We start from the raw sequence: 13,558 nt of genomic DNA, 5'->3' as shown, positions 1-13,558 counted from the left end.
CGGCTGACCGCGCCAGGCGCTCCCATCTCCGTTCCGGCAAACACCGGGCAGAAGTGACAGCCCCCCGCGCTCGCTTCGCCGGTGGGGTGCCGGCCTCGCCACCGACCTCCTCCCGCGCTCCCCGGGCCCAGCCCGGCCAGGGCCTGCCGAGGGGCAGCGGGAGGGGCGGGGCGGGGCGGGGCAGGGGGCGGGGCCTGCTGCCCACCGCCCCGCCCGCGGCGGCCGGCGCGGCGCGGCGCGGCGCGGTGTGTGGCGGCGAGCGGACGGAGGTGAGGCCGGGCGGCGGGCGGCGAGCGGGCAACCGCTTCGCTCCCTCGCTGTCCCCTTCCCGGGGCTCGGCTCGGCTTCCAGAGCCGCCGGCGTGACGCGGAGGGCGGTGGCAGGGGGGAGCTGGGCTGTCCCGTCCCGTCCCGTCGCGTCCCGTCCCGTCCGTTACCCGCCTGTCTCCCGTCGCTCCCTGGCCCGTTTGCCTCGGGTCGTGGGGAGCGGGCGGCGGCGGAAGGGCCCCTCCGGCCCGGGGTCCGCAGGCCGGGCAGGGGGTCCGCGGGTGTCGGCGGAGGTGGGGAGCAGCTGCTCTGCGGGCAGGCCGCGGGGTGCCGGTGGTGGCCGGGAAACCGAACCGAGAAGCCCGGGTTTCTGTTGGTTTCGGACGCGTTGCTGAGGCCGCTGGTTGCGGCGCGCCGTGCGCTCGCCGGGTCCCGCTGCCCCCGCTTTCCCGGCTCTGGCGGCACCGCCTCGCCTCCTTGGGAGCGGGTTTTTAATTTTGCCTTTGCGCCTGCTTCCTCGTTGAGCGTCGTGTTATACAAACCCAGGTAGGAAGTAGGTTGTAAAAATGGAAACTTTTCACGAGTGCTGAGCGCTGCACCGAGTTTTAAAGTGCCTGCAAGAGGAAGCCGGATAAAGCTTGGCGTAAATCTCCCTGGCCCGGTAACGCACTGCAGAAACCTCTGGTTGCATAGCCCCGGTCACAGCGCGGGCTATTTTTTAGCTGTTCGTACCATGACAAGAGCAGGGCTTTGGGTGGCAGAGATGCCCACAGAAAGACCTGTGCCAGACCTGGCGAGGAGCTGCTCGGAGGGTGCCGGGCCCGCACTGGGCGCAGCCGAGATGGCGCTGGGCAGCGGCCGGTGAAGCCACGGCTTGGCCGCAGCCAGCTGTCCGTGGAGAGCTACCGAGCTCAGTCAAGGCTCAGGCTTGTTTCCAGCAGCAGCTCCTAAGTTTGGAGAGTTTTCATCAGGGACTTGAGCAAAATGCCGGAGGTCTATATTTTCATAAATTCGGCAGCTGCGTGGTTGTTTGGCTTGGACCGTTTCTGTGTGCTCAGCTTCGCAGAAAATGGGCTGGAGTTGCTAAATGAACATGCTTGCCTTTCATATAGGTTGCGAAACTGGAGTGGTGTAAAAGCTGAGAGACTGGCATAAAACTCTTGCATGAAAATTGGTTTAAAATGCCGAATCCTCTATTCAGATATTTTAAATTAATCCTTAATTGAGAAATACCCGTTACGTTATTTTTTTTGGTAAACAATATTACTGATTCCCCCCCAGGAATAATACATTATTTTTTTAATACTTTGTGTCACTGTATTTTTGATACATACATTTTTATCTGCATGAGCCTTTCTGGTCCTTTTAAATGACTCTTAACTGCACTTTGAAAATGTTAGTGGAAAAGTAATAAGGTGCTTTGGACTTAAATAAAAAATTTTCCACGTTAAAGTCCGCATTACTTTATTTTGACAGGTATCGGGAATTGGAATGACATCGAAATCTTCCAAGCGCTGACTGCAAAATGAGCTCCTTCCAGCTGATGCCGAAAGGAGGTGCTGTTTTCAGTTGATCTGAATACTGATAGGATCGCTCCTTTCAAGGTGGTTTGGATGCTCTCGTCACCTTCAGTTCGACATGAGGTGGAAGTGGGTGGATAGGTAGCTCTTCGCTGTGCTGGAATCAGCCAGTGGCCAGTTATGTAGAGCTACAGATACCCGCCTTGCTCCCTGGCTCGGGCTTTGGTGAAGGATCAGGCAGTACCTGTAACAAACATTTTGTTCAGATTCTAGATTTAGAGCAGGTAATAATTTGTCGCGAAACTGAACTGGAGTTTAGCTTATAAAGATGCAACCATTGCCGTCCTCTCTGTGGATATTATTCTTTTATTTCTGTGACTTCATTTTGGTGTAGCTTCATCAGAATGTCTTGGATAGTGGGTTTTCCTTACAGGTATGACTTTTCTGTAGTCCTGGATCTTGCAGGATTGTCTGGAAAGGAGGCATTTAAGCAATAAGGTTTGTGGTTATCACTTCAGTGTCAGAATACCACAGTGGATAATGAGATCCCCTTCTAGAAGGTGCTTGTGCATCGTGTTTTGTGACTCAGTGTTCATGCATGCCACTGTAAAATGATCAGCTGCATTTTGTTTATGTATTGAGCGTGTCAGCTAGGGGACCAGTTGGGACCTCAGGGACGTGGTAAACTGGAAACAAGGTATAGTCTGCTAGAAATTTTATCTTGCTTTGCTGTCATGGTTTGACCCTGGTGGGCAGCTTGAAGAGGCCTGTTGGTAGGAGTCAGTACGGCAAGGAACAAGGTGTGTGCTCGGTAAATTGTTGCGGTGGGTTAGATCTCATCTTGGTAGTTGTACCTGGGAGCAAGTGACTATACATGGGTTTGATTCTCCACCCCATCCCCCACAACCTGCTTTCGATTAAACTGTTTTAAAGTTTTACTTTAAAAGTTAATGCAGTTCTTTTATATAAGTATGCCCCTAAATTGGGGCACTTTACACCTCTATGCTAGTATGTTGTTTGCAGAGAGGATATGGAGTTGCCCTTGAATCACAATTTCTGTGTTCTTTCTGGCTCAAAGGCTAAGGATCTGTTGGTCACCCTTGCTGTAATGAGTCCCCGTAGACAGTGATCAGTGTTTAAAGCCACTTAAATGAACAGTGACATGCTGATACAGGATTGAGGGGCTTAGATGCTTTCTATGCTACTGTCTTGACTGGGTTTCTTTCATTGTGTTGGCCTTTGCAAGGATCTGTCATGTCCATGTATTTATAAATTATTTACAAGTAAAATCTTTTAAAAAACGGAGACAGAAAATTTGGAAAACAAAAGATACAGTATGTGTTTTGCACAGGTTCCTGAAGGACAAGTTTGCTAATTCCGCTGCATGCAGACTTAGGGACACAATAAGTCTTTAAAACCTGTTCTTAATGGCATTTAAAGTTGGCAGTGTGCCTAAGGCAAGTAAAAGGGCAGGTTTGGAGAAGATGGACATCCTGCACAGAACAAAATGTCAGTATCTTAAATTAGGTCCACGTGTTCTGTATTTCTATTTTCAAGATGACAATTTTAGAAATTTGAAGGAGCAGTAGTAAGTTGTATTTGAACTATGGGAAGAGAAATACTAGGAAAATAACTTTGAAGTCAGACCTTTTCTTTTTCAGTAGTTCAAACCATAAGCATGATTCGTTGGTAGTGTGGAGTTGTTTGGTTTGGGTTTTTTGTTCCTTATTTCTTAAAAGACTTCATGTACAGTTTTGCGTTAAGCTCAGCAAGCTTTGAGCTGAAAGAATTGTCCAAACTAAGTATGCAGGCAGTGTCATCAGTGAAATTGGCATTCTCTCTACAGAAGTGAGATTTTTGAGTTGCTGCGGTTGTATTGCAGGGACATTTCATATTACTGAAACTGGGAGAGAAGGCACTACAAGGCTAAAATTGTTAGGTACGTGAACAAACATCTGCTTTTTAAACAGGGTTTTCTGTTTCACGTTTGTGGATTTTGGGTAGTATTTCTCTGTTTATTCTGCTTAAGAAGGAATGCAAAAGCCTTGTGTGGTCGCTTGAAACCATACTGACCAGAATAGAAGTGCTCCATACACTCAGGTATTGCAGCTACAAAATCTAGAGGTTTCTTCCATTCTTTCCAGAGTTTTTAGGCTTTGCCACTGCAATATTTGAAGTTTGTGTGTGTGTGTGCATTTTGAAAAAATAAAACTTTTTAAAGTTGAGCTTTAGCATGCAATATTAGTAAGACATCCACCCTTGTGACTGGAGACAAGTTATGGGTGCAAAATGTAAAGCTTAACCTGTTGGATTGCTTAGTTATTCTTATCTCACCCTAAATTTAAGTATTCTTTGTTTCCTTTTAGTGGTTAGATCTGTCTTACAAAGTGACTACTTATGTCTGGTTTTGTTGCTTGCTTGACACCTGTGTAATGTTATCTTGTTTTTGACAGAAACTTAATTTTCCAAAGGACTTTGCTAGAATTCTTGGTCAAGCTTTACTGCAGGTTTTGTTGTCACTCTTTTGTTTTAAGTGAACTCTCTGGTGTAGGCAGAGGATGCTCTTGCTTTTACATTTTGGATGTCTGTAGAAAATTTGGTTTTGTATGTGTATGCTGCTGTCCAAATGGTGTGTTTTGTAAAATCGCTTTTCCCCCTTCTCTACCCCCCTTCTCCACTCCTTACAGGTAAACTGAAACTTCAGGAATGATGATCAGCTCATTGGCAAGTTACAGGAAAACCACATACAAGGCAACTAAATAAAGACCATGGCATGAGTGCTTTGTCAGATAAACTGTCCAGAAGAAGTACGTACTTGGAGGCAGTGACATTAAAGTGTTAAACTCGGCTCTGCGTGTCCCTTGCTACTACCCCGCCACTTCTGTGTATGAAATGTTTCAAAAGGAGGAGCTGGTGTGGCTTATTTGTCACTAAAGTGAACTACATTGGATATAAAAGTAAGTCAAGGCCACATGTATTTTTCAGGGAATACCATCTCTTCTTCCAGCCATTTACAGCTGGGTAGGAGGCAAATATTAACTAGGACCTGTGCAATGAATGTTTTGCAATGGACTGCTGCATGGGAAGCCAGGTTGCTTTACAGTGAGAGAGAGCAGCATGCAGAATAGTCAGGAAATGAGGAAAGACAGCTAAATGCAGACCTTTACCTACAAGGAGCTGTCAGAAGGGAAAGTGTAGTTAAGTGTTTGTCGCCTTGCTGACAGTAGACAGCTTGGGAAGGGCTCTGATGACATCTTGTCAAGACAAAGCAGGTACATCTGAGAGGGAAGCAGTACTTGGTTAAGATTTAGAGGTTTTGTGGAAGCCACCTGTGGGCCATGAGGGCAGTAGGTGTCTGTTCAGTCATGTCTTTGTTGGAGAAGACTGCAAAGATGACCTGAGGTGTGAAGTGAAACTACAATTCTTGAACACTTTGTTTTGTGTCTGACCACAGCAATTCATATTAGCTGTGGTTTCCACACACGTTGGACTTCAGATGCCAATTTAAGTGCCTGCTAGATCGCAGTGGAGTTAACAGTGTGCTTGTTCTTCAGCAAAGAACTACAAGTTCATCTGCTCTTAAAAGCAGTGCTGCCTCAACTGTACAAGAACAGCTCGAAGAACAAAACCTCATACATCTCTGCGATTGTGTCTCTCGTAAACATGTGGACAGAGAAGTAGCTTAATTGAGCTTGGTATCTAAATTACACAGTATAGCTTAAAGCACTGTGTGGTAGCATAACGTGTCTAATTCTAGAGGGGTTTTGGGTGGGTGGGGGGGCTTAATTATGCTGGCAAAAGAAAATTACACTTTATGCAAGAGTTAATCCAGTAGAAATCTGGAAAAATTCCAGTAGAAAGCTGAAAACTGAGCAGCCTTTTGTGGAGTTGAAATCTTCACAGGCTGGGGCTAGATTACCAAACTCTTTTTTTCTCTCCCCAAGATGACTAATGTTTCTCCTGATTTTTTAAGGAGTAGTGCAGGGTGCAGAGGACAGTGCTACTTGAACATTCCTACCACACTAATGGAAAAAAATTCTTCTTTGCAGCAAAAGATGACATCTACGGTTTTGGTCATTGGTTGTCTCATTTTACTGATACCTTTGTTCAGTGCTGGTAAGTTAAATACATTGTTGAAATTACAATTTCAAAAAAAGAAAAACTCCAGGAGACGAGTTGCGTGTCTCTAGTAGAACAGAGTTACTGAGGGCAAACAGTGGATTTGGGGTTTGTTTTTGCTTCAGCATATTGAAGATCTGCTTCATATTGAAGATGTGCTGAATGCCTGTTGATGGATTGAAGTTGCACTAGGGATGGAATGGACAGATTGACATAATTATTTTTAAATTGGGCCACATAAATTCAGGGTGCTGAGGCTTTAATTCTCCACTCCCTGATTTGTGTGAAGAAAGTCCAAAGAGTTTGGCTTCCTTGACTTAAAGTTAGCTGTTGAATGCCTTCTTTAAGAGGCATGCTGTGCTTGTGTCCTGAAAGCAGTAGGGCTCAGTTTCCTTTGCAATTAATTAGTAATATTTTTAATGGTAGATCCATTTTTTCAGTGATGTTTAGGACTACATAAATTAACGATGCTTGCTGCTCTTCGCATAAGCAGTCTAATATTAATGTCTCAGAATAAGTTTAAGCTCCATAGGGACCTACTTGGAAATCTTTAAATTAGGTGACAGGAAGGTGGTGGGACTGTAATGATTACCGAAGACTTTGTTTATTTTGAAATTAAATATATTAGCCTTGTATTTATACAGTCAGTCAGCAAGAACTGTAAAATAAGTTCGGTCAGATGTTTTGCAGTTTCATAGGAAATCAGTGTTGCACATGTATGCAAAAGTTTGGAAGCTTTTAAAAACTGCTTTATAGCCAAATGGCCTGCTCTGTTTGTGCTAAACTGGTATTCTCCAAGCAGTTTTTGCTTGCAGATTTGGGTTCTGGATGACTTCTTGCAGTGTGTGTCCTTCTTTTCTCTGGTATTTTTTTGGTTGATGTTTAAAAAACTGCTTGCTAGGCTGCATGGTTGTGTCTTGTCAACTTCTTACACAACCGTAATTTAAAAAATTCTGTTCATGCTTGCCTTTTGTGTTATGTTTGGAATAATGTTTATAATTTAAAGGGCCTTCTCTATAAAGATGACAAATTGCGAACACAGTAAGGAAATAAAACATTATAGTCAAGACTTCTTAATCCACATACTGCGCCTCCCCAAATTTTGTTTGTATTATGACATGTTGGTTTACAGGCTTCTTTGATGTGTTGAGGTCGTGTTTTCATTTCATACTGTCTTGTACTTCAGGTCAGAAACCGTCTCCCCCCGCCCTCCTTTTTTTTTTCCTGGTTTGTTTTTGGCTCCGCAGTCATAATGGCCAGAGAACTGTGAGGAGCTCTGCACTGCTGCTGTTTGCACCATGCTTTTCATAGATAGTATCTACATTAGGAATCTGGTAATTCTGCAAACGTACTAACATGCTCAAATACAAGGACACGAAAGATGAGTTGTGAAGCTTGTGTTGCCTGATCTTCTTATATCCTGGTTTGCACGGAGGCTGTTGGACTTACATGTGCTTGTCGCTGACTATCTTAATAGAGGGAAGTAGTGGCTTAAGCTTTATAAAATATGTGTTTTGGATCCTCAACCAGGAGGTGCTAAACAAACAAAAAAATGGTAGCCTCGTGATGTTTTAATGGTAAATTGTTGCAGAAAGTTTTTTTTTCTAATTCTGTGTAACTTGGAATGGATATTAATACTTCTAAAACATAAAACTATGCTTACTTTCATACAAAAGATAATTGTATACTGATAATATACAGCACTGATATTTTTTTCTTTTTCTTTGTAATAGAAGAATGCGTTATTTGTGATTACTTTGTGCTTGTTGGAGAGCCTATAGCTATTAGTTGCACAATGTTTACATGGCCAATGCTTCACTCTGATTACAATCTAACGTGGTATAAAAATGGTAGTGCTACACCAATAACCACAGAGAGAGATGCCAGGATCCATCAGCGAGAGGGCTTGCTTTGGTTTATTCCTGCAACGCTGGAAGATTCTGGACTTTATGAATGTGGTATAAGGTAAGGAAGGGAAGAGGGAAACAACTGGGTTGCTAGTGCTTACAAGTGTGGTAATATATTCATGGAACTTGAGTGTACAGAATTTTTTGCTTTAGGTAGAGAGCTTAGATCAGTCAAAAGCACTGTTTTGACCATGCTTTTTGTTTCTGCATGCTGCCTTTTTAATTTTTTCTTCCACACATGTAACATTGCAAAAGTGGTTCATACAGGAATCTTACCTTAAAGCATGTAATATTTACAATGGTCTGTGTGGGTGGTTTGTTTGTTTTGGATGAAGTGTAAGGTCACAGGGAAAAGTCTTAACTGCTTTGGCTTTTCCTGTGTTCAAATTGCTGTTTGATACTGACAGATCAGAAGAACATTTTGTTTCTTCACGGGATATGGTTAAATGGAAGAAGGATCTGAGAGGAGCAAACTGCACGTTGTGCAGTATCACCACATACAGACTTTCTGTAGAGCTTAGCAACTTTTGGGGAATCCTTTTAGAAATTTACAAAGTAAAAGGTAGAAAACCATTCTTAAGGTTTAAAATAAAACATTACCAAAAGCTACTGGTCAAAAATGAGAATATGTGTGGAGTGCAAAGCAGTGTGCTAGACAGCTTTAGAGACAGTGAATGTACTGCTCAAAAGATCTGAGTGCACAAAGAAGAAGAAAAAAAGAAATAGATTCTTTTCAGCTCTTTGGCACTTTTAAAGCTCTTGTCATATTTAAAGCACAGATTAGTGTACTGGGGTTTGGTCAAATCTTATTTGTTATGGCTGAAATTCACTGTGTGCTGAACAGGAAATTAATTTTGGGAAGGGGCACAGAAGTTGTTCCATTTCCTCATGGTCTTACCACAACATGCGGAGAATGGCCAATGCAGGCTTTTCAGGTGACCCAAAATTTGTTTTAGTAGTGTGTAGTTACATGTACTGGTGTGCATGCAGTACACCAGTTATGGTGAAGGGGTTTGGGTTGTGAATGTACTAAGAGTGATCAGCAAAAACTTGCAGTGTAGGAACAGGTCTCAGGTCTTTGCACCTTCCTGCTCCAGAGTCGATAACGAAGCTAAAATTGCAAGTCGAAAGAAAGGTAATCTCTTCAAAGCTACCCAGTTAAATAACTTAAACTGAGTCTTTCCTGCTGTATTTCTAGTTAGTGTAGCTACAAGATGTGTTCCTGTGGGCACCTCACATCTCTGGCTTGCATAATGTCAGCAGGGTAAAAAAACTTGTTACAGTTCAGTTGTGTCAACTGTAGGCTACATTTTGAGCATCAGTCACTTAAACCTTAATTGCAGAGTTTGTCAAGGTGCAGTGTATAGAAGTTGAAGCCAGGACTGTCCAAACATGCAGTTCACTCTTCTGGAAACTTCTCCCTTAGCATAGCATTGAGAAATCAAGAGTTGAGCAATGAATTAATAGAAAGGATTCCTTTACTTCTGGCTTAGGCTTCTGGCTTCTAGTGCCATCTCTCCTCTGTAGAGCCAAGGTACCACAGGTTCTTGCGAGCTGTCAGTATGAAGGGGTTTCACAATGATAGTGCACCTTGATGTATATGTTATTCAGAAGCTTTGTTCTCTTCTGCCAAGAGTGACCGCCTGTTTTTCTTGATACGTCCCTCCAAGGAACACTGACATGAACCCGTCTTCTCCTGTTCATGTGGCACCGAGGGTGTTCCAGTGCAGATACACTTTGGGTTACGCTGCACTACTGTGTGTTGGCAAACCTAGTGTTGAAAATGGTGAGGCTGGGTTGGTGCCGTGGGCTCCGCGGAGCGTCAGCTCTGAGAAGTCCTGGCATCCCCTCTTGTGTTTCCACTTCTGGAGAGAGGAAGTATTATTCAGAGCTTATTCCCATCTCTCTCAATCTGGAACAGGGGGCGAGGAGCTGAGGGCGGTGTGTAAGAGCTGGGGGGAGGGGGCTGTAGCACGGGCATAAGAGGCAAGGCTGGTGGAGGTGCTGAGGTCCCACTCCGTAAACTCCCTGACTTGCTGGAAACAGGGAACCTTGTTGTTAATGACTTGTCTGCTGTTCTCATTACAGGAGCTTTAACCACTCTAACCAAAAAACTGTAAGTTTAACAGTTTTTAAGAATGATAACGGTTTGTGTTTTAATGGAAAAATGAAGTTTGAGCAAATAGTGATGAGCAGAAATACTGGAAAGATGATATGCCCTGATCTAGAACATTTTAAAGATGAAGACAATAATCAGCCTGAAGTACACTGGTATAAGGTATTGTGCACGTGTATTCCAGATATACAAGATAGGAAGTATTCTGTTTAAAATGTGTTATGAAGTAGCTGTGAAAAACAGATTTTGGAAGGGAAAGTTTATTTTCTCTACAGTTTGAGTAAAGCATCTGTCTTGCTGCACTAGTGGGGAGGTGTAAGGAGGTATGGGAGGTATTTTTTAAAAAATTTTAAAAAACCCCACATTTTTGGATTGCAAGTGTTTTCAGAGTCAACATGTTGATTTGTGAAAATCTAGTTTATCCTTTGATTATTTTAAGTAGATAAGAAATTAAAAAACTTGTATGTTTCCCTAAATATAAGGTTCTGCACAATTATTTCAGTTTCGCAGAATACTACGCTTGTTCTGTCTGTTGATCGTGGTGTGGTATTCTTACACCTCTTGCTCTTGTAGGCTATGCAGGCTTAGAAACTTGTATTTTGTCCATGTTAAGGTAAAATACTAAAGCAGTTCTACTCTTAATTCTGATCCTGGTATTAAAGTAGCTCCATGGGCCTGCACATATAGAATAACCTTGGTGCTGCACCTATACATCTTCTGACATGAAGGAATTCGAAACCACGTATAGGTCAGGGAAGACAATGAAGCTTTTCACTGTATTTACATTGCCAGAGAAATGGTAATACATCCGCCAGCACAAGGCACCACCACAGCAGCACTGAGTCACAGAATCACAGAATCACAGAATAGTAGGGGTTGGAAGGGACCTCTGTGGGTCATCTAGTCCAACCCTCCTGCCGAAGCAGGGTCACCTACAGCAGGCTGCACAGGACCTTGTCCAGGTGGGTCTTGAATATCTCCAGAGAAGGAGACTCCACAACCTCCCTGGGCAGCCTGTTCCAGTGCTCCGTCACCCTCAGAGGGAAGAAGTTCTTCCTCATGTTCAGACGGAACTTCCTGTGCTTCAGTTTGTGCCCATTGCCCCTTGTCCTGTCACTGGGCACCACTGAAAAGAGCTTGGCCCCATCCTCCTGACACCCACCCTTCAGATATTTATAAGCATTTATTAGGTCCCCTCGCAGCCTTCTCTTCTTCAGGCTGAACAAGCCCAGCTCCCTCAGCCTCTCCTCGTGGGAGAGATGCTCCAGTCCCCTCATCATCCTTGTAGCCCTCCGCTGGACTCTCTCCAGTAGCTCTTCATCTTTCTTGAACTGGGGAGCCCAGAACTGGACACAGTACTCCAGATGGGGCCTCACCAGGGCAGTGTAGAGGGGAAGGAGAACCTCCCTTGTCCTACTGGCCACACTCTTCTTGATGCACCCCGGGATCCCCTTGGCTTTCTTGGCAGCCAGGGCACACTGCTGGCTCATGGTTAACCTGTCGTCCACCAGGACACCCAGGTCCCTCTCTGCAGAGCTGCTCTCCAGCAGGTCTACCCCAAGCCTGTACTGATGCGTGGGGTTGTTCCTCCCCAGGTGCAGGACCCTGCATTTGCCTTTGTTGAACCTCATCAGGTTCCTCTCTGCCCAACTTTCCAGCCTATCCAGGTCACGCTGAATGGCAGCACAGCCTTCCGGTGTGTCTACCACACCTCCCAGTTTGGTGTCATCAGCAAACTTGCTGAGGGTACATTCTAACTCTTCATCCAGGTCATTGATGAAGAAGTTAAACAAGACTGGGCCCAGTACTGACCCCTGGGGGACACCACTAGTTACCAGCATCTCACTGAAGCAGAAATGTAGGCATGTATTCTCATAAATTCTGCTACAGGTGTAATAACTTTCATCACACCTGAAATAGATAACTGTTGATCTATTAAATGAAGGGAGCAAATTAAAACACAGCACTTGAAAAATTGAAGGATTGGCTGCAGTTATTTTTAAACAGTGCAAATGTAGCAAGATGTTGTCAGGCTTCATACTAGAGCATAGTGATGCTTGGATAAGAACCCACATCGTGGTTTTCAAAATAATCAGTATTTGGAAAGTATTTTAATACTCAGTGGAGTTCAGTAACTTATTTAATTATCAGATTATTAGTTCCCTTAAATCACAGGTACTTTTGATATATTTAGGAGTGTAAGCCTGGATTTCTTGAAGACAAGCGACTTATTTTGGCAGATGGTGAAAATGCTGTCTGGATTCACAATGTAACTGTACAAGACAGAGGAAACTACACATGCCATATAGTATACACATATATGGGAAAACAATATAATGTTTCACGAACTGTGAATCTAGAGGTTAAAGGTGAGTGTGTTGGGGTTATTCTCTTCTCTTTTTGGCTCTGCTGTAAATATTTGTATGCAGGCATAAGCTATTTGGCATATTACTTTTCAACTGTGTGAAATTAGACTTGCAAATCTTTAATTAATTTTTGCCTGAATGCCAAGATTAAAATACAATAATGCATGCTGCTACCTTTGAGCATTGCTTCTGAGGAATGATTGTCCTGGGGAAATGAGAAATGCTGGGTTAGGAGTGATAATTAGAAGGAAGCAGTGGTTGCTGGGTGTGTGTATGTGTGTTTTTCTAAAACAAAGAATACACTGTTAAATAAAATATATTTTTTTTAAAAAAAGAGGAATTTTTGCAGAGACCATCACAGCAAAACACCTGCTTGTGGCCCTGTTGGTGGACTTGCTTACAAAGTTCCCTAGAATTTCAACTGATGGGAAAGGAGATGTGACAAACTGTAACTGCTATAAAGTTAATAAATCTTCCTCTGGAAAGGATTGGCTTACTGTTGGCACTTGTTTCTGCTTTTCTGCATCTAACAGGTTGCAGAACTGGCTGTCTTATTCTCCCAGTACTGTTATTTATCACTGTGATGATTGTGATTGCATTTTTGTGGGCAGCATTGCTGATGACCTGAGCAGTACCATGATAGTAGTTCTGTCAGAAAAGCTGGCTGGAGGTAGAGTGTCCATCTTTCTAGATTAATCAAAATTCTGTCTTTAGACAGGTGATACAAGAACAGTGGATTGTTAGCAGCAAGTCTATATATCGTGCAGAATGATACAATTCCGGCCCAGTTTAAGTGTGTGCTTGTTTAGTCTTTTACTTAAATAGATATCCACCTGCTCTAGGAGGTTGGTGAGGCAATCCCTCTTTCTCTTCCTTATCCATCTCTCTGACACACTTCATTGCATTTTTTGGTTTTCTTTTTTTTTTTCTGGTTTTGTATTACTTTTATATTAACTGCTAGTAAATTTGAGATTTTTTTTAGAAGTATTTTTACTTTTGAAAAAGTACCTTATCCCTCTCTACAACTACCTGAAAGGAGGTTGCAGTGAGGCAGGTGTCTTCTCCCAAGTAACAAGTGATAGAATGAGAGGAAATGGCCTCAAGTTGCATCAGGGGAGGCTTAGATTGGATATTAGGAAAAGTGTATTTACTGAAAGAGTTGTAAAGCATTGGAACAGGCTGCTCAAGGAAGTGGTGGAGTCACCATCCCTGGGGGTGTTCAAAAAACGTGTAGATAGGGCATTTCAGGACATGGTTTAGCAGG

The 13,558-nt window shown here is 43.5% G+C and overlaps 1 protein-coding gene across 3 annotated transcripts in view; it reads left to right on the top strand.

The window, feature by feature from the left end:
- The first annotated feature begins 202 nt into the window (after positions 1–202).
- The window catches only part of LOC104329456 (interleukin-1 receptor type 1), a 31,686-nt gene continuing 18,330 nt past the window's right edge, over positions 203–13,558 (top strand). Inside the window, exons 1-7 of one of the 3 annotated variants that reach the window (XM_075426457.1) lie at positions 203–269; positions 1,743–1,822; positions 4,474–4,743; positions 5,836–5,902; positions 7,639–7,870; positions 9,901–10,090; positions 12,123–12,297. In XM_075426457.1, the coding sequence (XP_075282572.1) occupies positions 5,842–5,902; positions 7,639–7,870; positions 9,901–10,090; positions 12,123–12,297 (658 nt within the window). In that variant the 5' untranslated portion in view covers positions 203–269; positions 1,743–1,822; positions 4,474–4,743; positions 5,836–5,841. Of the gene's footprint in view, positions 270–1,742; positions 1,871–4,473; positions 4,744–5,630; positions 5,903–7,638; positions 7,871–9,900; positions 10,091–12,122; positions 12,298–13,558 lie in introns of those variants that run through there. The other 2 variants (XM_075426465.1, XM_009934579.2) reach the window with 2 other exon arrangements.

The sequence above is a fragment of the Opisthocomus hoazin genome, chromosome 1 (genome assembly GCF_030867145.1).
Source record: "Opisthocomus hoazin isolate bOpiHoa1 chromosome 1, bOpiHoa1.hap1, whole genome shotgun sequence".
In the NCBI taxonomy this organism is placed as follows: domain Eukaryota; kingdom Metazoa; phylum Chordata; class Aves; order Opisthocomiformes; family Opisthocomidae; genus Opisthocomus; species Opisthocomus hoazin.
The sequence above is the reverse complement of the archived record's forward strand: the minus strand, read 5'-3'. Positions and strand labels throughout refer to the sequence as shown.